The sequence below is a fragment of the Natator depressus genome, chromosome 6 (genome assembly GCF_965152275.1).
Source record: "Natator depressus isolate rNatDep1 chromosome 6, rNatDep2.hap1, whole genome shotgun sequence".
In the NCBI taxonomy this organism is placed as follows: Eukaryota; Metazoa; Chordata; order Testudines; family Cheloniidae; genus Natator; species Natator depressus.
In genome coordinates this window covers 70,948,528-70,973,156 of record NC_134239.1, presented here as the reverse complement: position 1 = coordinate 70,973,156, position 24,629 = coordinate 70,948,528, and the positions used below count along the sequence as shown (strand labels likewise).

The 24,629-nt window shown below is 41.9% G+C and overlaps 1 protein-coding gene across 1 annotated transcript in view; it reads right to left on the bottom strand.

Annotated features, from left to right (window-relative positions):
* Window positions 1–7,816: 7,816 nt before the first annotated feature.
* INO80 (INO80 complex ATPase subunit) overlaps window positions 7,817–24,629 on the bottom strand; it is a 128,035-nt gene continuing 111,222 nt past the window's right edge. The window contains exons 28-36 of the mRNA XM_074955680.1: window positions 24,033–24,127; window positions 21,611–21,683; window positions 16,345–16,503; window positions 14,962–15,064; window positions 14,276–14,364; window positions 12,987–13,142; window positions 11,570–11,729; window positions 10,509–10,724; window positions 7,817–9,410 (exon numbers count right to left, since the gene is read on the bottom strand). Coding sequence (XP_074811781.1) covers window positions 9,193–9,410; window positions 10,509–10,724; window positions 11,570–11,729; window positions 12,987–13,142; window positions 14,276–14,364; window positions 14,962–15,064; window positions 16,345–16,503; window positions 21,611–21,683; window positions 24,033–24,127 — 1,269 coding nt within the window. The 3' untranslated portion in view covers window positions 7,817–9,192. The remainder of the gene's footprint in view (window positions 9,411–10,508; window positions 10,725–11,569; window positions 11,730–12,986; window positions 13,143–14,275; window positions 14,365–14,961; window positions 15,065–16,344; window positions 16,504–21,610; window positions 21,684–24,032; window positions 24,128–24,629) is intronic.

Sequence of the window (24,629 nt, the reverse complement as noted above, 5' to 3'; positions counted from 1 at the left end):
AAAATGAATTCTGTAGTCAGAGCAGTGTTTAAATAATGTGCAGTAAATAAGGTCTGGGGTCTCACATTGAACAACTGAGGAAAAATAATTGAATGGTTGCTCATTAAATGGCACCATCCATTCTGTGCACCGAATCAGGCAAGTGGGAAAAATAGGATGTGATTTTGTAATTAAAGGTTCACATAGATGCATATGTACAAGGCAGCTTAGTTAAGATTCCACAAGAAACCCTTATTCTGGCATTTCCTAACTTCTGAGTGCTTGACTTTGAAACTTCATAATGTTCTTTCTAACAGTTTTGTGTGTATAATAATCTCTATATTTACCCCACTTTTCATGGTACAACTGAAATTCCTATAATATTTGTGTGGTCAAATTAATGTTAATGTTGGCAAAGGAAACATTTTAAAACAAGTTCTTTTTAACATATCCTCTCAGTTTATATTGATTTCTCAAGTTCCTCTAATTAAAGAAACGTGGTTGCTGGCAATTCCAAACTACCCACACACATTTATTCCCATAACATCTCAGACACAAGCCATGGTTTAAACTGTAACATTTAAACAACACTGTTTCTTGCATTCATTAACTATTATATCTCTGGAAGGAAGAGCTGGATCTGTCAAGTTCTGCGGGCTACTTCCATATTCCAATTCTACTAGCCCATCCACAGCTCAGCACAGAGACCATCGGGATGCCAGGGAGAGACACTGGACAAAAGAGGCATGGGGGACAGACAGGGCTCAGAAGGGGACAGAAGAGAAGCAGATCTTGGCACCACACAATAATTGTGTGCCAAGACCTGCTCTGTATTTTTTTGACCCCCCTGAGGCACCAATACTCTAGCTCAAAGACTCTGTCCTACTAAGCCAGAGTACTTGTGCCTCAGAGGGTCAAAAAAATATAGAGAGTTACAGGGAGCCTTAGGTACTTTTGAAAATCCACCCACAGTCTGCAATTCCAGACATCACAATGCCAGACAGACGTCACCCTGGAGAAAGAATTCAGAGAAAAGCAACAAAAATTATTAAAAAGATAGAAGGATTCATTTGTGAGAACAGATTAACAGAACTAAATGTTCACTTGGCCAAATTATGACTAAGAGTAAAGACACAATAATTGTAAACACATTGCAAACACCGAAGAGTGGAGAACTGTTTAGGGTGGTCCATTAAAGTATCAGTGTATTATACATATCTGTAAATGATTATAAATTATTATGTACCGCATAGGGCTATTGTGAGGTTTAACTGTAGCTTGAAAAACACTGAGATCCATGGATGAGGGATGCTACAGTTTTAAAGTAGCAGTAATATACTTAGTCTGTGATCCGCTCTAGATCCAGTTCCTTGCAAGGCAGATGACTCTGCCTGCTATTCCGAGCCAGAAGACCCTCTCCTAGGTGACGAAGATGGTGCTGTGCCCCGTGGTGCAGAGTGGCCTTGCGTCAATGCGGACCGGTGTCTCTAAGGAGGATGGTACCACGACAAGTAATGGTGCCGCCATGGGAAGCGTTGTCGTGATGGAGAGCAGCACCTCAACCACAAGCGGTGCCAAGATTGCGAGTGGCGCTGGGGCAGGGAGTGGGGATCGGTGCCTGGAGCGTGACTGGTGCCAGGAATGAGATTGGCGCTGGGACTGCAACTGGCATCTAGGTGAGCTGCTGCGTTACTGTGGTGATTGTGGTCTCAGTGCTGAGTCTCCTGATGATGAGCAGGATAGAGAACGGTGCCTCGCCATCATTGCGGACTTGCCCAGGACTGGTGCTTGTCCTCTTGTGGCTGGAGCCTGCAGTATCTGGTTTATCCCCTGCAGGCCTCGGTTCGGGGACGGTGGTGCCAGGACAGTCAAGATGTTTTGCGCCGCCTCAGAAGCCTCTGGCGTCGATGGTGCTGTGAGGGTCGTGTCCCCTTCTTGTCTCACCCTGTGGGGAGCCTCTCAGTGCCGGACTCAACGGTTTCCCTGCTGGGGCCGGAGTCAATGGTGCCGGTTCAGTCGCCTCCGATTGAGAGTGGTCTGCCACAGATCACACTCTCTCAACAGTCTTTCTTGAGGGGGAATATGCCTGATCAGACTTCTTCGACCGCTTCTTCGGCCCCTGTGATGGGGTTGGTGCCGTATCATTGGTGCCGCAGCCTTGGGCTCCGGAGAAGCGTGCCGGTGCTTGGAGGATTGTGCTGGGGATCCCAAGCCACGTTGGGTGTCCTGAAAGGACGTCGGCACACTCCTGGTAGAGGAGGTGCTCAGTACAGGGTCCGGTTGCCGCTCTGAAGTGGGACAGAGTGCCACCTCCATAAGTAGGAACTTCAGTTGATTGTCTCTTTCTTTCTTGGTCCTCAGTTTGAAGTTCCCAGAGATCCGGCACTTATCCTGAATATGACCCTCTACCAAGCACTTTAAACAGCTCTTGTGAGGGTCATTAATTGGCATGTGCTTACAGCACGCTGCACACTGTTTGAAGCCCTGGGACCGAGGCATGCCCCAGGGGCCAGGCGGGATACCGCCTCCCCCCCACCCCAGGGCAGAGCAGGTGCTTACTGACTATTATCTACTAAGTATCACTATACTTATGCTAACAAACTATTTACAGCTATCTACAATCTATTTACAGGAAGACGACTACTATTGGAATCACTCGCTAAGGAAGAGATAGGAGCATTCCAGCGACCACCATGGACGGAAAGAAGGAACTGAGGAGGGGGTGGGCCGGCAGGTGCTTATATACCGCGCCATAGAGGTGCCACTCCAAGCGGCCCCAGAGTCGCCACGACAGATACCACTAGGGGAAAATAGTCTTCCAGTGATGGTCACGCAATGCGCGCGCACCAATGTGGAAATGGACATGAGCAACACTCGAAGAGTAAGACTCTTGAAAAGCAAAACCAGCATCTTCCTAAGGTTTGGGACACAGAGAAAGCTGAGGGCTAGAGGTATGGAGAGAGGGCCCCTCCCTGTGAGATGCCAGGGATTTTTTAAAAACAGATTATGCCCTCCAAGTAAAACACACAGAGGTGAAGGTCAGATGTGGAGGCAGCGTCTGTCCAGTAAGACACAAAATGGAGTAACTGGGGGTGAATTAAGTGTATAGATGACTTTTCCCCAAGTGAGGCACCTCTCTAATGCAATCTGAGAACAAAATAACCAGCTTCAGGTTACGAATATGGAAATGGGAATAAGCTCAACTTTAGCCTCATCCTATGCAAAAACATTGTATAACAGTCCAAAGCAACAGTAATAGTTTCAAACTGGTTCTCCTAGTCTCAGGCTAAAAATAAAGGCACCTCTGGTTTTTGGAAAGGTCAGTGAGGACTGTTCATGGTAACAATACCTGCAAGCTACACATACATTTGGGTTTAGTATAATTCATTCTGTTTCCATAACCTTGGGATGGAAGCAGGTTTTACTAAACCTTTTGTTTTAACAATACAGGCAGACAAAGCCGAAGTATCATTCCTGTCAATCCAAAGCCCTGAAGGCAACGTAGGGATCTTGAATGGTGGTGTAACACTCATGAGGAAGGTTGAAGGAAGGACGGTTGCTTGTAAACAGATGTCACAAACGATAGGAAGTCACTGTACATGCCAAGTGGCTTTGAAGCCAGAAGATTGCTCATCCCAAACTTGCTACTGTTGTCTTGTGCCATTTGAAAGGTGCTAACAGTGTAGATGGTAAAAGAACGAAGAGTACTTGTGGCACCTCAGAGACTAACAAATTTATTTGAGCATAAGCTTTCGTGGGCTAAAGCCCACTTCATCAGATGCATGCAGTGGAAAATACAGTAGGAAGATACACACACACACACAACATGAAAAAATGGGGGTTGCCATACCAACTCTAACAAGACTAATTGATTAAGGTGGGCTATTATCAGCAGGAGAAAAAAACTTTTGTAGTGATAATCAGGATGGCAAATTTCAAACAGTTGACAGGAAGGTGTGAGTAACAGTAGAGGGAAAATTAGCCTTGTAGCCCCATCATGGAGGAAAACAACAAAGCTTTTAGGCTGTAGTGAGAAGGAGCCTATCTGTACAGGAATTCAAGAGCACACGGCTGTTCTGCTTGAAGAATTTCCCTTCCCACCCCATATCACCCCATCCTTTCAGCCACAATGGATGATCCCCATCAGTCAAGGGGAGAGGGAACTGTTATTTCATACCTGAACACTGAAACATTTCCTCTCGCCTGAATGCAAACTCATAGCCTCACACATCCCAGAAAAGAACATTATGTAAGTAAAGTCTAACATCAAATGAGTTGGAAGCTTCATCTGCTTTGGAATGATTGTATTGCTACAAGGAAGAGGAGAGGTGGGAATTAAGTTAGAGGTAGGATGAGGCTAGAGAGAGCCCAGAACACAACATTTTGCATTTCCTATTTTCAGAGGACATTTGTCAAGAAGGCTTTCTGGAGGAGCATTCCAAGGTGCTGCAAGAAAGAGGAAGGTTGTAATTTGGAACATAGGACTTACCATATTGGTTCAGACAATTGGGCTATTAAGTCCGGTATCTTGCCAATAGCTGATGCTTCTGAAGGAGATGAATTCTTCTCCCCAACACTATTCCCCATTCACAACGACAACAACAAAAATCTTTCCCAACTTCCACAGGTGATCAGGTTATGCCCTTAAGCATGAGAAGTAATTAGCCTTATCCTAGCAGTGCAGTATAAATCTAGTGAAGTTAAGAAATTAAGTAGCTCCCAGGTCAAATCCCTTTTAGAATATCTTGTTCAATATTTAGCAGACCAGTATAACTGAGGTGATCTAGTCCTTGAATAGCTACTGAGAAGGACAAGACACTTGATCCAAGATTGAGAGCAAAGAGTTGATGCACAAGCTGCAAACTCTAAATCTAGATGGCCTGAAGCAGGAGTTCTCAAACTTCATTACACCATGACCCCCCTCTGACAACAAAAATTACTACACGACCCCAGGAGGAGGGACCAAAGCCTGAGACTGGACGAGCCCTCCTGCCCGGGGCGGGGGGGGGGGGGGGGGGAAGAGGAGAGAGAGCAAAGTCAGCCCCACCGCCCCAGGCAGGGACCTGTAACCTGAGCCGTACCACCCAGAACGGAAGCCTTCTGGCTTTGGCCCCGGGCGCTGGAGCTTGGACTTTGACCCTGGGCCCCAGTAAATCTAAGCCAGCCCTGATCAGTTTTCAGTACAATCCTTCATAGAAGTGAGAGGTGGAAGAGTCTTCAGGCAGGTCTACACTTAAGTGCAGCTGTGCTGATGCAGCATTTTAAGTGAAGACATGCCTATGCTAACAGGAGAGCTTCTCTCATTGGCATAGTTAATCCACCTCCACAAGAGATGGTAGCTGTGGAGAAGCTCTCCTGCTGACATAGCGCTGTCTACCCCGGAGCTTAGGTTGATATGACTATGTTACTCAGCGGCGTGGATTTTTCACACCTCTGAGTGACGTAGTTATACCGATATAGGTCTGTAGAGTAGAGCTAGTGTAGGTCATCCTGTCTATCTCCCTGCCTATGAAGGGAGGGAGATAGAGAATTGTTCCCTGCTATACATCTTCTAGAGTTTGCACAGCCTACTTTAAATGTCCCAAGCAATTAGGCTTCCATCACCTTCCCTGACACAGCATGACAGGTCATTGAGAATTTAAAAAAAAATTAATTTGACTACATCAAATCTAGTATCCTCACTTTAAGCCTTTGTAGATTAAATTATAATAAATCTTTGCAATCTCCTCCTATATGCGAGGTTCTGCTCATACTGATAACTATTTTCTTTACCCTGCTGTCGCATTATTTCAATATCTGGCATAACTTTCTAGCAGTTTAAAAATAAAAAAATGCATATAAACAAGCCCTTGACAACTCCATTTGAAAATTGGAGTGAAATAACTATATGGGCTGAAGCACTGAAAAAGGAATCAACCAGGTTGAACTAAAACACCATTTTCCAGAAACGAGATCTCTGACCTTCCTTTGAATAAATCCATCTGCTACAGTAACTCCTCACTTAAAGTCGTTCCGGTTAACGTCGTTTCGTTGCTGATCAATGAGAGAACACGCCTGTTTAAAGTTGCGCAATGCTCCCTTATAATGTCCTTTGGAAGCCGCCTGCTTTGTCCACTGCTTGCACGAAGAGAAGCCTGTTGCAGCGAGCCGGTGAGGGCTTGGAACCAGGGAGGACCGGCAGCCCCCTATCAGCTCCCCTAAGTTCCCTGTGCAGTAGCCGCCCAACAGGCTATCAATTGCCGGGCATTTTCAGCTGTCCCTCCCCCCCACTGCCATGTGCTGCTCCTGCCCCCTGCCTTGGAGCTGCTCCCCGGAGCCTCCTGCTTGCTGTGCAAGTGGGGGTGGGGGGAGAGGAGGGCTAATGTCAGGGTGTCCCTGTCACCCCTGCTCCTACACCCGATTACCCCATTTCCATACGGCGGGGGAGCTCAGGACGGAGGGAGCTTCCTGGCAGCAGCTTCTGTCTCAACTTGCTGATCTACTTAAAAAAGCTGTGTACTTAGAGTGGGGTCAGCGTACTTAAAGGGGCAATGCGCATCTCTCGCTCTCTCTCTCACACACACACACACACACACACGGTGTGTGTGTCTGTCTGCCATGTGGTCTCCCCTCCCTCCATTCGTGCTACCTTGTAGAGTGTGAGGCTACATTAACAACAATGGGTTAACCCTTGAGGGCTCAAGCTGATTGTTAGCTCATCATTCAGCAGTAAGGCATCCCCTGGGAAATATCCCACCCTCTGACTTCACCACCTCAACCAAGCTTCACAATCAACATCGTAGTGTACAGTATTAAACTGTTTAAAACTTATACTCTGTGTGTGTGTGTGTGTGTGTGTGTGTGTGTGTGTGTGTGTGTGTATATATATATATATATTTTCATAGAATATATATATATATACACACACACACACACACACACACACACACACAGTATATTATAGTCTTTTGTCTGGTGAAAAAAATTTCCCTGGAACCTAACCCCTGGTATTTACATTAATTCTTATGGGGAAATTGGATTCGCTTAACATCGTTTTGCTTAAAGTTGCATTTTTTCAGAAACATAACGACAACATGAAGCGAGGAGTTACTGTATCCTGTAGTGTACTGTACATGTTCTCTCTGCACTGCAAATAGTAGGTTGCTTAGTTATATAAAATGTACATATCCAGTAAATTAATTGGACAACCGTGGAAAATAATTAGAGTGCACTACTGCTCAGAGGGTAGAACACACAGACCTCCCGATTCCGAAGCCTATGCACACTTACACATCCCCACAGACGTACACTCCCACACACCTCACTCCCTCACCTCACCCCATCCTATTCATATGGCTACATGAGTACAAACCACAGAGACTCTGATTTACATAAAATTATCTCACTGCATTTATTTAAGATTTTCTTCTCCAATTAGTAAAAGAAAGATGTGTCTCTTTTTATACATATATACAAGTTCAGTTATAAAAATAGACAGCACATTCAAAGAGAAAAAAGGCTTGGCATTTTTCTGATTCCCTCTAAATATCATTATATACATGTGAATATGAGGGGAAGGGGGAAGTCTTCATGATTTAATTTAAGTGATACCTCCCCCCAATTATCCCCTACAAATCTGTTTAAAAATCAATCTAACTAAACTCAGTTCCGCTATTTTCAGGTGTGCAAATTTGAGGCAGAGCCCACAAGAAGCACTTGCTTCACACTGCGAGATGCCAGGCAAGGGGTTTGGTGATGAAAAAAAATCATCTGCTGTCACAGCAGAGACCTGTAACTCATAACTTGTTTCTCCCCTCCTCCCCCCCCCCCCTCCCCGCCCCGGGATGAAAGTGCCCCAGTAGTATAACCATTTGATTTCAATGAGCCTGCCAGGAGAACTGCTCCTCCCCCACCCCACCTTTGTCTCAGTGCAATGCAGACAACACTTACAGCCAAGTGAGGGGCTATAGAGAGGTTTGTGCATTTAGGATGGGGAAAGAGAAATCTGAGAGAATGAGGACACAGAGTGGCACTGACAGCACTCCTGTTCTCTTTAATGGCTTCTAGAAGTCTTATGGGGCTTGGCTACCAGTGCCTGCACATTGTAATGCACTCAGCCAAGCTGCTGTGTAAGACCATCACTGAATGTTGGAAGAACATACTGTGTAGGTGGCTTGGAATGGGGGACTTCATTTTTCCCAGGGAGTTGACTGGCACACTCCTTGTTTCAGTAAAGCTCCCCATTGCTCCCTTTGTGGCATGGCAAGCTGCGATACCCAAAGGCAATGTCAACAAGTTCTGCTATTGCACAATGAGAGGAATAGCAGTGAACGTCTCCCCCCTACACATCAGCATTCCCTCTTCTTGAAACATACACAAGCAAAGCCTGATGGTTCCTACACCTTTAAGAGCTCAGCATAGCTCAGAATGAGAGAGATCATAGCGAATGCTCAATGCTAACAGACCTGGGCTTTGAAATGTAAACCAGTTACTTGCAGCTTCTTTTTCTCTGTGAAGCAGACACAGCAACATTAAATAGGCATACTCTGGCCAACTGTGGTTCCAGCTACTGCCAGATGTTTACAACAGATTCAAAAGCATAGCACTGACAAGAGTCCAGACTCTGGAAACTGTGTGAGATTTCTTTCCCGTAGCCTTGAAATCAAGGTCTTCAGATAATCCTTCATAGAATCCCTAGATTCACTACCGATTCACACTAGAGAAGCCAGACTATTCAACCATCCAGCTCCCCTGGATGGGCACACCCTCAAATGCACTGTCAGGTCCTCAGTGCAGAGGGTTTCTCTGACTTCACAGAATACCCTCCGAGTTCAGATAGTGATTTCTTAGAATAAGAATGGAGCTGAACTCCATCTGAAGCTGAAAGAAGAGGAAGGACAGTACACTGGTGTGTCCACAAACACAAATAGCTGCAGGATCTCTCTAACAGCACGCTTGTAGGATGTGTCAGTAAATCTTAATTGAAAAACTAATCTGAAATGTTCTCAGTTAACCCCACTCCTTATCCATACTCCTCACAGAATCTGCAAAAGTAATTTTTTTGGATACACATAATCAAAGTGCTCACGTAAACCACCCATCCCCATTGTGCTGTGATTTTCTTTTCACATACGTGTGGGATGGCAACAGGCATTTCTCTGCATGCCTTCTGCTGGCAGGGTGGGCTACTTTGAAAGCCAATACGGTTAAGGTAAGCTCCAGGGCTCAAATTTACTACCGCCCACCTGAGGTGTGGGCTCCTTTGCTTTGTTTCCGAACTGGGGTTTCTGGTATCATAGTGCTCGTCACATTTAAGCTTTTTGGGGTCCCACAAACACTGTTGCCTTTGCTCAAGGGGGAACTCAAAGGAGAAGAGGCGCTTGAAGGTCCAAAGTCTGCAAGTCCAGAAGGCCGAATTATTGATGTCTGGAGAGGGCTGCTTGCAGACATACCTAGCAGCAGGGTAAAAAAAAAAGATTCCACGTGAACACACCATTCACACACTGTGGCTTGTCAGCAACACACAACATTTAACTTCTATGACTTGCATTTACGTTATAGGAATATATTAATGGACCCTTAATTCATGCTCTTTAATCCAACTAGCTTTCACTGACCACATGATGCTTATGAATTCTCTGAGCCTGTTGATCACATAAGGGAGAGAGGTCTAAGAGGGAGCCATAGCCCATCTGGTACACACCACTTCGCCAGGTCCTCAGCAGGTGTGAATCACTGTAGCACCAACTGATTTCAATGGAGTTATGTCAATTCAAACAGCTGAAGGTCTGGCTCTACAGCTTTAGCTACAGGGCGACCCCGTGACAACCGCAAAGAACAGTAAGAGCCATGTTTTAGTGGTAAGCAGCGCTGTCCAATCTGACTGAACAAAATCCCATGTCACTGCGGCTTGTCTACACTACTGTGCAGGGTCGATCTAAGATACGCAACTTCAGCTACGTGACTAGCGTAGCTGAAGTCGACGTACTTAGATCTACTTACCGCGGTGTCTTCACTGCGGTAAGTCAACAGCTAACGCTCTCCCGTCTACTCCGCTTGCGCTTCTTGTTCTGGTGGAGTACCGGAGTCGATGGGAGAGCGCTCAGCAGTTGGATTTATTGCATCTATACTAGACACGATAAATTGACCACCACTGGATCGATCGCTGCCCGCCGATCCGGCGGGTAGTGTAGACAAGCCCTGAGAGAGAAAGAATGTGTGAGGAAGGAAATGCATGAAGTGCTATGTAATCCAAGAACAAGCAAGATTTCCGCCTATAATACATAAGAGCAAAAACCTAGACGGGAGTTAGAGGCAGTGCTCCCAATCTCTTACTTCCCCTGCACTGGGGTGGTGGAACTTGCTGTACTATCACAATATTATGACATCATATTACATGCCATTCAGTACAGTTACATGACTGAATCGCAATGAAAAGGAACACAAGACTCTAGAGATACTGTAAAACAACTCCTGTTCCCTGGCAGGATATCTGAACAGTCTTACATCAAAATATGGTTTAATTTGCTCTATGTAACAGACTCCCTTACCTTTAGACACACTGTACCCGTATGCTGCGTATGCTGCTGCAGAGGCCGCCGCTGCCCCTGCTTTGGCGCCTGCCATTGCAGCAGCACTTCCTGCTGTTGACTTCCGGCTCCGGCCTTTCCCTGTGCCTTTGGATCCACTGCCTGAACCTTTAGGGCGACCCCGGCTTCTACCTGAATTACCTCTCCCTGTGACAGGTGTATCTTGGATTGAAATTCCTTAAACAACGAAGGAGGAGATGAAAATATTAGTTGTTGTAATACACAAGGTGACTCATGAGCTAAATTCAACTTCACACATACCTGATATCTACATCGGCCTGCTAGTAACTAAACCATCAACCCCCAAGAAAAAACAAATACGCAAGTTTTGTTCCTCAATTTTCTCTAATTAGTCACACCTCACTAACTCAAATAGCTGTCATGACTGTGAGCCTCGCTCCTAAATCCAGGGGAGAACTCTCCTTTAACATCACAGGATAAAAACACTCTTATTTGGAGATACTCTGGCTCTTCCATTTGCTATCTGTAAATTAACCCATCAAAAACTAGGGCTATAATTATTTTGGAATCTAGAATTATGTCTAGCTAATGTCATGCAATTACAGCGCGCTCAATCATGCAACAGAAAGGTAGGCAATACAGAACCTGTCCCTGGGCTCCACAGTGAGCTCTGGGAAAAGCTTAGACATATAATTGAATGGTCCTATGGAGGATTCTACTTCTTTACACAGCTGTCTAGTAATAGCAATGAGCTTTGCGGATATGTACACATTGCAAAAAGGGGAATGGACCTTTGCATCACAGGAGCAAACAATACTTGTATTAAATATCATGGGAATGGTAAAGCGTGATGGATGATTGAATACAGCAGTAGATGAAACTATCTGCCAAAGTTGAAAAAAATTCATAATGAGAAGAAACTCTTTCTTAGACCTTTTCACCCCTCACTAAATCCTACAAGGCAGGTGTAAAGTGGGGGTAAAATGGCTATACTATGTAGATATACAAAGTCCAGGCTTGACTACTCCTTGTAAGTATTATGGTAAATGAAGAGTACTGACCATTCATGGTATCTGAGACTGAGCCAGTGATGGAAGCAGGAGAGTTTGTGGCCCTCGACTGTGGTGCTGAAGAGGCTGGATCATCCACAATCACCAGCATGTCACTGCTACTTTCATCAGGAGGGATAGACCCCATATGCAACTCACTGCTGATGGAGATCTAGACAGCACAGAGACAAAACTTATTTACATCAGCTTATTTACAGCAAGGGGAAAAGCATACTAAGAACTTCAGAAAAGGTGCAACTAGATTAAAGAGCATTTTACTCCCAGGCAATTAAATGACAGCTAGCCTGGGCTCTCTCTCAATGCAAGACTGGAAACACAATATATATCCTGTCTCACCACACCATGTCCTCTATTTACACACAGTGCAAAATTAAATTCTCTCTCCAGCCCATGTTTAATGTTCAACTCTGAACTAAAATATATGCTAACTTTAAAAATGGGAGATTCAGGGATTTGGCAGAGATCCAAAGAGAACCTTTATTTCCTCTTCATCCACTTGTTGATTCCCATGCAGATTACCCTCAGGAGAGCACCCACTTCAGAAGGAGAAAGGTTGAGAATCCTGTTCTCTGCTCAACCACTACTGCTAATCAAAATCTTTTAGTAATGAGTGAAGGATCTTAATTAACTCAACCTTGTATAAAAGCAATAATATTTATTTAGTACTATAGAAGAACATGGCTCTTTAAAAACATGAAGGAAGACAAGATCTGTCCTGTGAGGTATGTGTTTAAATTACAGAACACAACAATTAAGGATCAGAAGCACATGAGGGAGAAGAAAGAGCTCTAGGAGAGACTAGTGCTGCATGATTACACAAAGAAACTGAGCTTTGAGGAGGTATTTGAAGGAAGAGAGGGAAGTTGCTTGGTTCACAAAAAGAGAGACTGTTCCAGGCATGGGAAGTGGTGATAAGAAAAAAGACAAAATCACAAATATGAAGAGAACATAAAGAAGAGGAGGGAGAGTAGGGTGACCAGATAGCAACTGTAAAAAATCGGGACGGGGGTGGGGGTAATTGGTGCCTATATAAGAAAAAGCCCTCAAAATCGGGACATCTGATCACCCTCAAGGGGAGAGTAGACAGAAACAAGCTGGAATGCAAGCAGGAGTGGAGCTATGCAGAGTCTGAAGGTAAAGAGGAAGGGCTTGTCATAGAAAGAGACAGGAAGTCAGTGAAAGAGACACAATGATTAAGTTTGAGGTGACATCATCAGAGCAGCAGAAGATCATTTTAGCTTCTACATCTTAGATAGACCGGTTTGAACTCTATGGGTCAATATTAGGTTTAGACATCTCTGGTTCCCTAATAGTACACAGGTTCCACTCTGGCTAGAGGGCAGAAAGCAAGAGTCCTAAAGACCACGAGACTAAGGTGGCATGGGAGATGGTTCAAAGACCGTCTTACCTCACTGAAGGGGCTGGGCATGGCAGAGTCTACGCTAATGAACGAGTCATCCCCATCAGCAGAAAGGTTGGAGTTATCAGCAGAGGGAACAAATGGGATCACCAGGTTCATGCCTTCTTTCCTTCTCTTGCCATCCAACTCATCTTCCTTTTTCTTCTGCAGATAAGCAAAACAAACCAATAATACAGGGACTGAAAACACATTAAGGAAGAAGAAATGGGGCAAGTAAACTGGGAAGCTCACCATCCACTGCAATATAACAAGATAAAGGCCGTGCATGGCATTTACCAATAAGGCGTTTTGGGATTTTTTTTTTTTGGAGGACATGGCACCAGATGCATCAGGAGCTCCTACATTAGATTTAGTAAGGTTTTCTAAAATGGCTTGAATGACTTATCAGCATTTCCACTACTGAAGAGTTAGAGCAGGGGTTCTCAAACTGAGGGTTGGGACCCCTCAGGGGGTCATGAAGTTATTATGTGGGGATCACCAGGGGGCAGCCTCCAACCCCGCTTTGCCTCTAGCATTTATAATGGTGTTAAATATATAAAAAAGAGTTTTTAATTCATAAAGGGGGGGTTGCACCCAGAGGCTTGCTATGTGAAAGGGGTCACCAGTACAAAAGTTTGAGAATCACTGAGTTAGAGGATTTTGATTTCAATTTTTTGTTAAAAAGTGAGCATGAAATGCTTTCTTATAAACATTGATTATCCAATTTCCAGTATCTTAAATTCAGACTATGCAAATCCGAAGAGCCAGCAAATGAAATTCTGATTTTACAAATTTCTGTTTCCCCTGTCATTAAGCCATTCAGATAGTGAGATTTTACTGGTATCGGGTATTGAATTTACCTTCCATTTGTACACTCCCAGAACAAAATCTGATAAGATGACAGCGCCAATAAGCCTCTGATTTATGAACCATGAAAACAGAAAAGTATTATGCCATTTAGTTCTTTAAACTAGGGGGTTCCAAATTGCTCTGTGGATCACTGGTGGTTCAAAGAGCTGTATAAAGGCATAGCGTTTCATTATTTCCAAGCTGCAAGTTGCATTAAAAGGCAGATAAAGATAAAGTAAAAGATACATTACATATTTTCCTAATATTACTTTTATATGTAAGCAATTGCTATAGTTGCCACAGGGCTGTTACATAATAGGGAATGGGAGAAGAGGATGTCCATGAGATCATCTTTGTATTAAAACTTGGTCCATACTATGTAATAGTGTGAGAACCCCTGCTTAAAGCCTTTCAGGCTCTTCTCCACCACAATCCTTGCATCCAAGTACCTTTTCAGCATACTTCTCCCTCTTTCGTTTACGCTCTTTCACACGATTTGTCTCCTCCTGCTGCCGCTTCTCCTCCTGACGCTGACGCACTGTCAGGAAACAAAGGTAGCAAAAGCATAATGTAAGAATCAGTTTCTCAAAGCTATTTCCTATCCCTGTATAAATATTCTTTATCTCACAAAAGACTCCGGTTCTCGAAAAAGCCTTGGATAAAACCCAGCAATATCACAGTAACACACTGAAAGTCCCTAAAGAGTAATGCTAGATTCAAACTCCCTGAAATCAGAAAAGTAAAAGCCTTATTGGGAAACTCTTCTCTCAAGTGGTATTAAAATGTGCATCTATATTGTACATCCAAACGTGTGCTGAAATATAAAGTTCTTATTAGCATTTATTTGGAATAACCTTCATAATTCTGCCAAAGCTTGGTCATTCATGAATAATGTGGTGATCCTAAAAAAGCGACAGTAAAAACTTTATACCGCACCATCACATATCTCACTCTCATTTTACTCAATAGTGATATGAAATGAGCTGGAACTAAAAACAACTAGTGATACAAAATGAGCCAGGAAAAAGAAAGGGTTATCTACAGTGCATGTGTTTGTAGGGGATGAGAGGAAAGATTTCTAAACCGGTGAAGCACAGGACAGAAGGAGAAGGAAAACAACGTGCACTGCACATACATTTCTTCTCAAGTTCCTCATCATCCAGCAGAAGGCTGACCACTTCTTTGGGTTTCAAGGTATCTGGTTTGAAATTGCCACCTGAAATCACCATCCGCTGGATCTAAAAGTAAAGAAAATATAAACAGAGAAACCATGAGCTATTTTCTTTTCTCTTTACTAAATACTAACCAGGAAAAGGTGCTAGTTAAAAGGGTGAAAGTCAGGAAAAAAGGTTGTGATTATTCTATCCTGATAAACTCAGCAGCAAAATTTAACCCAGTACTGAACAAATATTAATTAATAATCCTCAGCCTCCCTGTGAGGTTGGTTAAGTATTACTATCCCTATTTTTCAAGTGACTTATGTGGGAGGCTGTGTGGTTTATGGTTTTAGGAGGCCTGGGTTCTAAACCCTAGATTTGACAACAATTCAATGTGTGGACATGACCAAGTCCCTTAACCTCTCTGGGTGGATCTACACTGACAAAAATCAGATGCACAAGTCATCACGGGTGGTAATAACTGTGGAAGCTATTGTATAAAAAGATCAGAAGTATTTGTCAACTGTCAAAGAGGACAGCACCTCCCGACACACTCGGTGTTAGGCAGCCCTAATCTGCATGCACAGGGGAAAACATACACTGATTCAGGGTGGGCAATGTGGATGCACTCAGTTAGCAATGCATTAATTGCTGCAATACAACCAACCAAAGCACAGTTGATTGAAGGCTCTAATGTAGTCAAAGTCTAATCCAGAGGAAAGATGTTACAATTCCTGAGCCCTGTCGGCAACACAACTTTCAATGCTGCTACCGCTAATAATGGTTAATTGTGCACCCAATTTTTGTAAGTATATAAAGGTGTTGTGAGGCTTAAGGTTTTAAAGCATTTACTACTTGATTCTGCAAGATGCTGAGCACTTTTGGGAACCTTCATATCTTAAATACACCCTGTCTGGTTTTTGCCAAAACTTTCTGAAAAAATTCTACATATACTTAATAAGATAAGATCACATATTTGAAATTGTAGGCAAATTGGTTTAGTTTTGCAGAATTTAGTGGTGGATGTGCCATGATGGTTTTGTCTACGCCAGAAAAACTGGAATTCCTAGATTAACAAGAGCGTAAGCTTTAGTTTAAACTGGGCTCAGGCATTTTCAGCAAGAACAGTGGGGGTTTTTTTAACCACATGACACGATACCACCTGGGCTCTGTCCACATTACACAGTGCGGCTACCCTGTTACAATATGATTACTATTTTTTTCCCCTGTAGCATAGAAATACCCATGTGGGTATCTGTATGTCTGAAGAGACTATTCTACTTCTCAGAGCAATTCCACAGCTGAACTCTCTGCTATCTACTCTACCCCACTCTTGTTCCAGATGGCTTCTTCATTCCTACCTCACTCTTCTCTTTTGCCCTCTGCAAGATGCGCTCCTCAATGGTGCCTTTACAAATCAACCGGTAAACAGTGACCTGTTTCGTCTGACCCAGTCTGTGTGCCCGGTCCATGGCCTGCTGGTCCACTGTTGGATTCCAGTCACTGTCGTAGAAAATTACCTGCATAGGAACATCAGAGAAGCACATACAGGCTTAAAATGACTAGAATTTGCATTTAAATGTATGTATTTAAATGTATGTATTGAGAAAAGAAAATAACCTGCCACTGAGAACTTTATTCTGCTATACTTGCTAACTGCAGACTAAAGTCCCTCAAAGCCTTCCATGGTACAGGATTGTAAAATCTTTTGCACTGCCCTTCAGGTGCTTCCAAATTGGTGATTACCATTAGTGTTTGGAATCCTATGGAACAACTGAGGAAGTCCTATCTACCTTGATATATTTTGCTTGGATGAACAGATTTCTAAAGTTTATTACAATGCAAAAAATAAGAGTTGTCTGGGACCATCTACATTATAAAACCCATTTTTAGAGGCTGTGTGATTTGCTTGCAAAAAATTCATTCTAAGTGAGCTGTTCATGTAAAGGGTTTCTGTACAAGTAAGGAGAGTGATCACTTTAGATAAGCTATTACCAATAAGAGAGTGGGTTTGTTGCAGGGGGTGTGTTGGGGGGGGGGGGAAAGAGAATGGATTTGTGCTGGAAATGGCCCACCTTGATTATCATACACATTGTAAGGAGAGTGATCACTTTACATAAGCTATTACCAGCAGCAGAGTGGGGTGGGGGGAGAGAAAACCTTTTGTAGTGATAATCACCCATTTTTTCATGGTTTGTGTGTATAAAAACATCTTCTGTATTTTCCACAGTATGCATCCGATGAAGTGAGCTGTAGCTCAAGAAAGCTCATGCTCAAATAAATTGGTTAGTCTCTAAGGTGCCACAAGTCCTCCTTTTCTTTGTACAAGAACAATTTCTTCTCTCAAATCAGAAAAAACACTCTTTTGGTGCTCATATCACAAACATCGACTGCCCTCTTAAATTTATATTCCATTTTTATCCCAAAATACTTTACATACATATACCATACAAAACAGAAATTAAAAAAACATTAAGATTGAAAAGTGAAGCACTCCAAACATTAAGGAAACGCAGAACTAACGTAGCTTATGCAAGACTGCAGAAGCTCTCCTATTTTTCTTCACATAAAAAAGTCTCGGTTGGTTTTTCAACCCTACTGCTACAACAGCTATTTCAGTTTAAGGCACTTCCATATGAAATTGATTCTTCTTTTAGAATCCTTATTGCTTCATAAATGGTCTGCTGATGTGTCTGCGTTTCATGGACTGGTCTTGTTCTTATCCAATTACCTCATTAATGCTGCCACATACAAGAAGAGACCTGGCTGTTTTCTGAATTTACACTGGAATCCCTTTCTGCATGGAGTGTTTCAGTTCTCCCTTGCTGTAATCAGGAATCTGATGCAGGCTGAGTGCTAGGATCACCTATTTCTCCATGGTATTGAAGTATTTGTGGGCAAATGACCTGACCTGGGAGTCAGCTTCTGGTTTCTCTTAATTGGAAAACTCCCAATCTCATGGGGCAAGGTATCCAAGGAGGATTCTGACTTCATGAAGTAGTTTCCTGAGTGTTTTCTTTGCTATCCCGGTCTTATTAGATTTTCAGGCATCTCATTCAAAAGAAAAGTACTGGTGAACTCTGATAGGGAAGAGCAGTGACTTTAACTGCTTTCTTTTTGGTCATTTTAAAGTTACTCTTGGCTTTTTCTAATATAATTGTTGGTTGATGGGGCCTCACACGGGACCCTTATCTTGTAGGGGCAGTGCCCGCCCTCTGACCCATTAGTATAACCATCCAACTGCACCGGGGGGGCGCAAGGGGATTGGAAGAGTTCTTTCACAGGAACAGGAAGACCAGAAATGCTGACCAAGCAAGTAACTGCAGGTACAGAAATGGAAAGTTTGCTTCCCCATATATCTACTACAAGAGAGGAGCCCCATAATAATTTTCCCTTGTAGGAGGAAGGTTTGTCTTGCTTGCCAGTCTTCTTGTTTTTCTTTGAAAAGTGCATGTACTACTGTTGGTCTTCTGATGCTCACTTGAGAGCCATGCTGAATCTGGGAGCAATGCTTTCTTCCTGATTATCAGGTTTGGGGGCTGATGCGGATCATATGGCTTTCTGTTGTTGAAGAGTTTGGCCCCTATCTAGAGACCAAAGATGTTACAGGGATACAACATATTTAAGGTTATGCAGAGCCCTATAAATATGGGGTACCTAAGAGTACAAGAGACTTTTTGGGCTCTAGGAGAAGGGGTCCCCTGCACTGTGCACTTTCTGCTTGTGCCATCCTCTTGCACTGGCTAGTTGCAGAGTTCCCTAGATAGAGAAAACACCTCTTGATTTAAAATAGTGGAGAGAGCAGGCGCTCCGGAACTATCTGTCTCTTAGGTGGGAGCAGAAACATCTGGCACAAAGTTGCTATCAAGGTTTGCCCAGAACACTAGCAGTAGCTACTATCATCCAAGCAGCAGAAAAGAACTGACCAACATGTAAAGGGTAAATGGATTTGTACATTTACAGGAGGAGTAAAGATGACTATTCAGAGAAAGTATTTTGTATATCAAAATATAGTTGCCCTAATTCAAATTCAGAAGACAGTATCTTCAATAAACCCAAAAGAAAAGCAGATTAAATGGACTAAAAAAAACCAGGCAAGAAGTCCTCGTTTTCAAGTCATGTGAAGCTATTTCAGCTTCTGTTGATATACAGCCTCTTCTTTGGCCTTTGAAATATGCAAAGGATGTGGCAACTTTGCAATCTCCCAAATAAATCCGTAGTGTAACAGAATAAAGTTGCAGAAAATCTAATCATTCTTAATTTCACAGTGCAAGCCCTTTCAGAAGAACAACACTATAACCGTAGCAAGAGAGTATTCTATCAGCAAAGATACAATTTGGTCATAGAGGTCACGGATTCTATGACTAACAGACCTCCACGACTTCTTCAGCTCAGACGGTCAACTCCAGCCCCAGGCAGCAGCGGGGCTCGGGCTGTCAGCTCCCGGTGGCGGTGGGGCTTGGGCTGTCAGCGCCCCAGCCCTCTCGGGCTTCGACCTCCTCCCCCACCATACTCTGATTTTGTAGTACATTTTTACCGTGACTGTTCCAAGAATTTTTGCTTAATTTTATCATGACAAAAAACCTTATCCGTATCTACCTATAAATCTCAAAATTCCAGTTCAAAATACCCCAAATTAAGAAATATACTGGTTATACCAAACAACGTGAAAGTCTATGACATCTATCCATCTTTGTTTGTACAGGTAACCCTGTGGGTGCTTGCTTTGTTCTCATTTCTTTAAGAGGCTGGAAATGGGGACAGCCTGGTTGAAAAAGGGAGAGGGCATGGAGATTTTAGGTTCAGAAGCCTGCTGCCTTTCTGAGACCAAGAGCCACAGTCTTACTTGCTGTCAAATCTAAGCATACATAAACTAAAAAGATTAGAAGCATTGGAATAGATCAATGATTCATATGGTCCAATATCCTGCCTCAGCAGTTAATGACAGATGCTTCAACGGAAGATACCTCTCCCCTGCCATTCACCTACATAATTGGGCAATATTATACCACGGGTAGGTGGAAGAAGAAATGTTTTTCTGACCTTGGCTGGTGGTGATCTAAACTTCTGAAGCATTAGGGTAGGAAATCTTTGTAGTTCTCATCCTCAGTAATTTATAATTGTGTTCTTATTCTTTTTTTTTTTTTTTTTTAGTGTCACTTTTTTTTTGGAAACTTAAGATCCTGTAGCAGCAAATTCCATTGGTTAATTATAATATAAAAATATAGTTCCTTTCATCCATTTAATATGTAATGCCTTTAATAATTTCAATTCCATGCATTATTTACTAAAGTTAGTCTCAAACAGATACTTAACAAACATTATAAAACTTAAGTTTATCAGACTGAAATAATAAACAAAAGATAAAACACCAAAACAAGTTTTTAATATATTTCATTGAAAAAATGCTGTACAGCCAGGCAAGTCCCAGCTGTTGCTTGGAAGGATCAAAGTGTGCTCACTATGTTAATTAAAGTGACCACTGTGCTTATTTCTTTGTTTACTTATTGTACATTCTTTTTTAAATCCTATTAACCACACCTGGGTGCTGGATTTTGGCAAGATTCTCAGTTATAGTGGCTATTTGACACCTGAAATGTCTTTCTGTACATATACTTGGAGGGAAAAAGCCCCAGTAATAATTCCATTTTCTTTGATTTATCATGTAAGTTGTATAGCACCTTTTAGAAAATACTCAGTCTATGCCCTCTTGAATGCCAACATTATGTCTCTTCTATTCTACTTCTCTTTTAGCAGTGTATGCTTATTGAACTAATTTTTATCATCTCAGAAAAAAGGCCACTGAAACTCAACAACTGCCAATTTTAAAGTCCTAAAAGGAGAATTAAAGTGATCCAGCAGCAGTTCACACACAGCCACCTGATATGGTGTAGACATGAAATGGAAAGTTGACCCATTATTCTGAAATTGTATTGCCAGAGTTGTACTAATCTACAGATTCAACAAGTACTACAGCCTGGCTTATTGGCTGCTCTGCCCGTTCTCTGACTTCACAAATGCTTTCACAATGGACAGAGCTGTAATAATTTTGCTGAGGTATGTTACCATATTCCTTTACTACTGAAGCTTAAGTTTAAACTGTCCAGCGGTAAAGTACAATCCATTGTGAAAATGTATTATCTGCTATTTGTAAGCTCCCAGTGTCATTCAGTTACATTCCAGGTTCACCCATAAAGCAGACATTAAAAACTCTTAGGGGTAGGGTTGTCTCCAAGATCTCACAAAGCCAATGCTGTAGGTTGGCAATTGTCTACAAACTGTTCCTTTATTTCTCATACACGCAACAAACTGCAGCAATGTTTCCCAGATATATGAGTGGAATCAATAAGATAATGCAGTTTTGTGATAAGAATGGTGGTATTAAAAACTAACCATGGCTGAGACAGCTCAGAGTTTCACACAGACAGGCAAGACTATCAGTTTTGCTACAGAATGGAGAAAGAGAAAGGTAGGGAAGCTTGAGAGAAAAGGATGTTTGGGATATGTGAAGGCAGGATAAAGCAAGAGAACAGTTACAACTGAAATTAACCAAAATACTAGCAAGCTAACTAACCTACAGACATAAGTCTTGAGATCTGGTGTTACTATACTAAACTATCCACCTACCGTATCTGCAGCTGTGAGGTTAATACCCAATCCTCCAGCTCTCGTGCTTAACAGGAACACAAAGATATCATTCCTGCAGACAGGAAGAGAAAAAAAAATCTGCTTAGTTTATGATGCCATCATTACAAACATTACACTATATAACGAGCTAGAAAAGCCCCCCCAGGAGGTTTTTATAGGTATTTAGGCACCTAACTCCCATTGGATGGTCTGAGAAAAAGGGGTGAGTGGAGACAGACAGAAAGAAAGGGAGTTAAAATACAGTTCAGTGCTCACTATAAATATCTACTGGTAAAGAATAAAGGAAGAGGAACTCAGAAAATATTACATAGATAAAAAATTGTTCCTAAATGGAATGTTTTCTTCAAGGTCCCAACAAATTGTTCCTTTTATTAAAAAAATAAAATAAAATATGATTTTCCAACTGTCTCAGCTCATACTTTTATAGCAGCATGATAGAAAAAGGCAATATCTGGTCGCCTGAGCATAAATCTAGGATCTAAGAACTCCTGAATTCTGGCCCTAGCTGTGACACTGACCTTGAGCTACAAACTACAGTCTGTTTTCTTCATTTGCCTTATCTGTAAAATGCAGATAACATTATCTATTTCGCAAGAATGTTGTGGGGCTACAGTAGTGAATTATTGTAAAATATTTTGAAGCTGAATGACTATTTATGTGATATCAATAATAGGATGATGCATGAAATCTGCAGTTTTGAAAGGTCCAAATATCCTTTTCTGGAAAAGTCACAGGGAAGGGAGAGAGGGGGGATTTTACTATAGAACTTATGAATGTATCATAGTTCTATAGTTGTGTGTTAACAGTGTCCTGCCAGGACATCCTGCAGAACAGCCTTTAGTCTCAGTCAGACTTTTTCCTGGACTTATTCCTCACAAATAAATACTGCACAAGGGGAATTTAAATTGCTTTTTATAGGAATTCTTGTTTAGACTGGCTGACCTTTATATCAAAGGGATTTCTAGCTGAAATGATTATTTTTCTTTATAGATGTTCTATTCATTAATAAAAATAATTTGCTGAACTTGTCATAGGAAGAAGTGTTAAAATTCTAGAGAGGAGATCATAACCAGTTGGAAACCGGTTTTGACTGCTGGAATCAATTAAATATTAGGTAGTGTATTTTCATCTCACTTTTCTTTAAGTTTTGCACACGTTCACCCTTTTCAAATATTCCTGCTCAGGGAGGCTTACCTAATAGACACTACATAGCACACAATCCCTCTAAGTCCTTCTGCCTCAAAGGCATTGATGTTTGGTTTTATTTTCAAAACCCAAGAGTTCACATGGTCCACCTTCAAAAGTGCACTTCCACTCTGACAAGGCCAGCACAAAGACCATCCTGTACTCTAGAACCTGTATTTTTATCCCTTGGAAGATGCAAAACAACAGTATTTTATAAATCCTATTGCTGTGAAAGGATAGTGATCTTGTTCTCAATGGCTAACAATTCATTCACAAGGGTTGTTTTACCAATAAACATCACATCATCTCAGACTGTGGACTATCTGTCACAGCAACATCTTAGCAAGTTACATCCCATGACTACATGAGGGAACTTCAGTTAGTAAACATAAATACAGATAGTCGGTATAACTTGCATTGATGGAGATGAAGTTGTGCAACAATATGTAAGCCTGTAATAAGGTGAGGTAGACTCCATATCCCTTCTTTTTGTGCTAGTGTAACCTAAGAGGGCTGGTTTAGAAACTTTGCTTCATTACAATGGACTGGTCCTACATAATTCAGTTCCTATAGTTTAACATCAAAATTGGTAAGTAGAGCCCTACTGCCTAAAAGAATATATAGTTTATTTCTTTTGCCCTTCTATGAAACATACTGCACTTAAGAGAATGAGGCCTATTTTGAAAGCTCAAAATCACATCTGTGATTTCAATTTAACTCTCAGAATGTCACTCCACAGAACAGATAGTACTCCACATACCACCATTTCACTCCCACTGGGATTCTCTATAGACAAGGCCATATTCAAGACAAGTAAGGACAGATTTTCTTGTACTGGAGAGTTGCTTTGTGCTACTCTATTTCACAGCATCTTAGCTTCAGACCTGTGGAGCTCCTAAGCACCACAGGACTAGAAATCCTGGTTAACCAAATGCCATGTATCTGAAGGTGTCACATGTTCAGTGAAACTTTCAGTTAATCAGGGTTAACTTGAAATTAAAAACAAACAAACAAAAATAGAGACAAAAATAAAAAGCATGGAACTTCCATGATGTTAGCTAAACTTCACTGGTCAATCAGAGTGATTTCCATTACATCTCATCTCTTTCCCTCCATATATACATTTTCTATTTAGTATGTAAGCCTTTTGAGACAGTGACTTAGTTTACTTAACATTTCTCAAATGCGTAATCCATTGCTTTTATAAGTAGATTACCTGTTCTGAAAGTCAGCTACCATGTCCCTTCTCTCAGAGATCTTTGAAGAACCATCCAATCTCATGTAGGTATGTTTCCTGTAAACCATGTACTCCTGCAAAGCACGGAAAAAAAATATTGAGTCAGTGTCATGAAGTCATTTAATCCTGACTCCTCAAACAGAAGACACCAACGATGGAAGTTATACTAAGGAAAAGATTAAAAAAAAATTCAGAATGCGCCTGGTACAGGAACGCTATCAACTTAAAAAAAACCTTAAAATGATTAAAACTGACGTTTAAAAATCCAATTTACTTTTTGCCATTTGTACCATTTGTTTATTTTCTGCATTTCACTCAAGTTGGGCAATGACAAATGAAGTTAGCTTAACTTTTGTTCATTACCATTTCATTTTCAGGATCGTATTGGTTTGGTAACGGACACTGCCCAAGAGTATCTGTTTATTCAGAAAAAAAAGTTTCCAATGCATTCGTTTTTTAAAGAGAAAAGGATCATGAACAAGGTCTGGTCTTATAGTTTGGTAAAAGCTTGTTATTACTAAATCTAATTTTTGGACGAAATTTTGAGCTGACAGTATGTCTTTAAATGACCCCGCT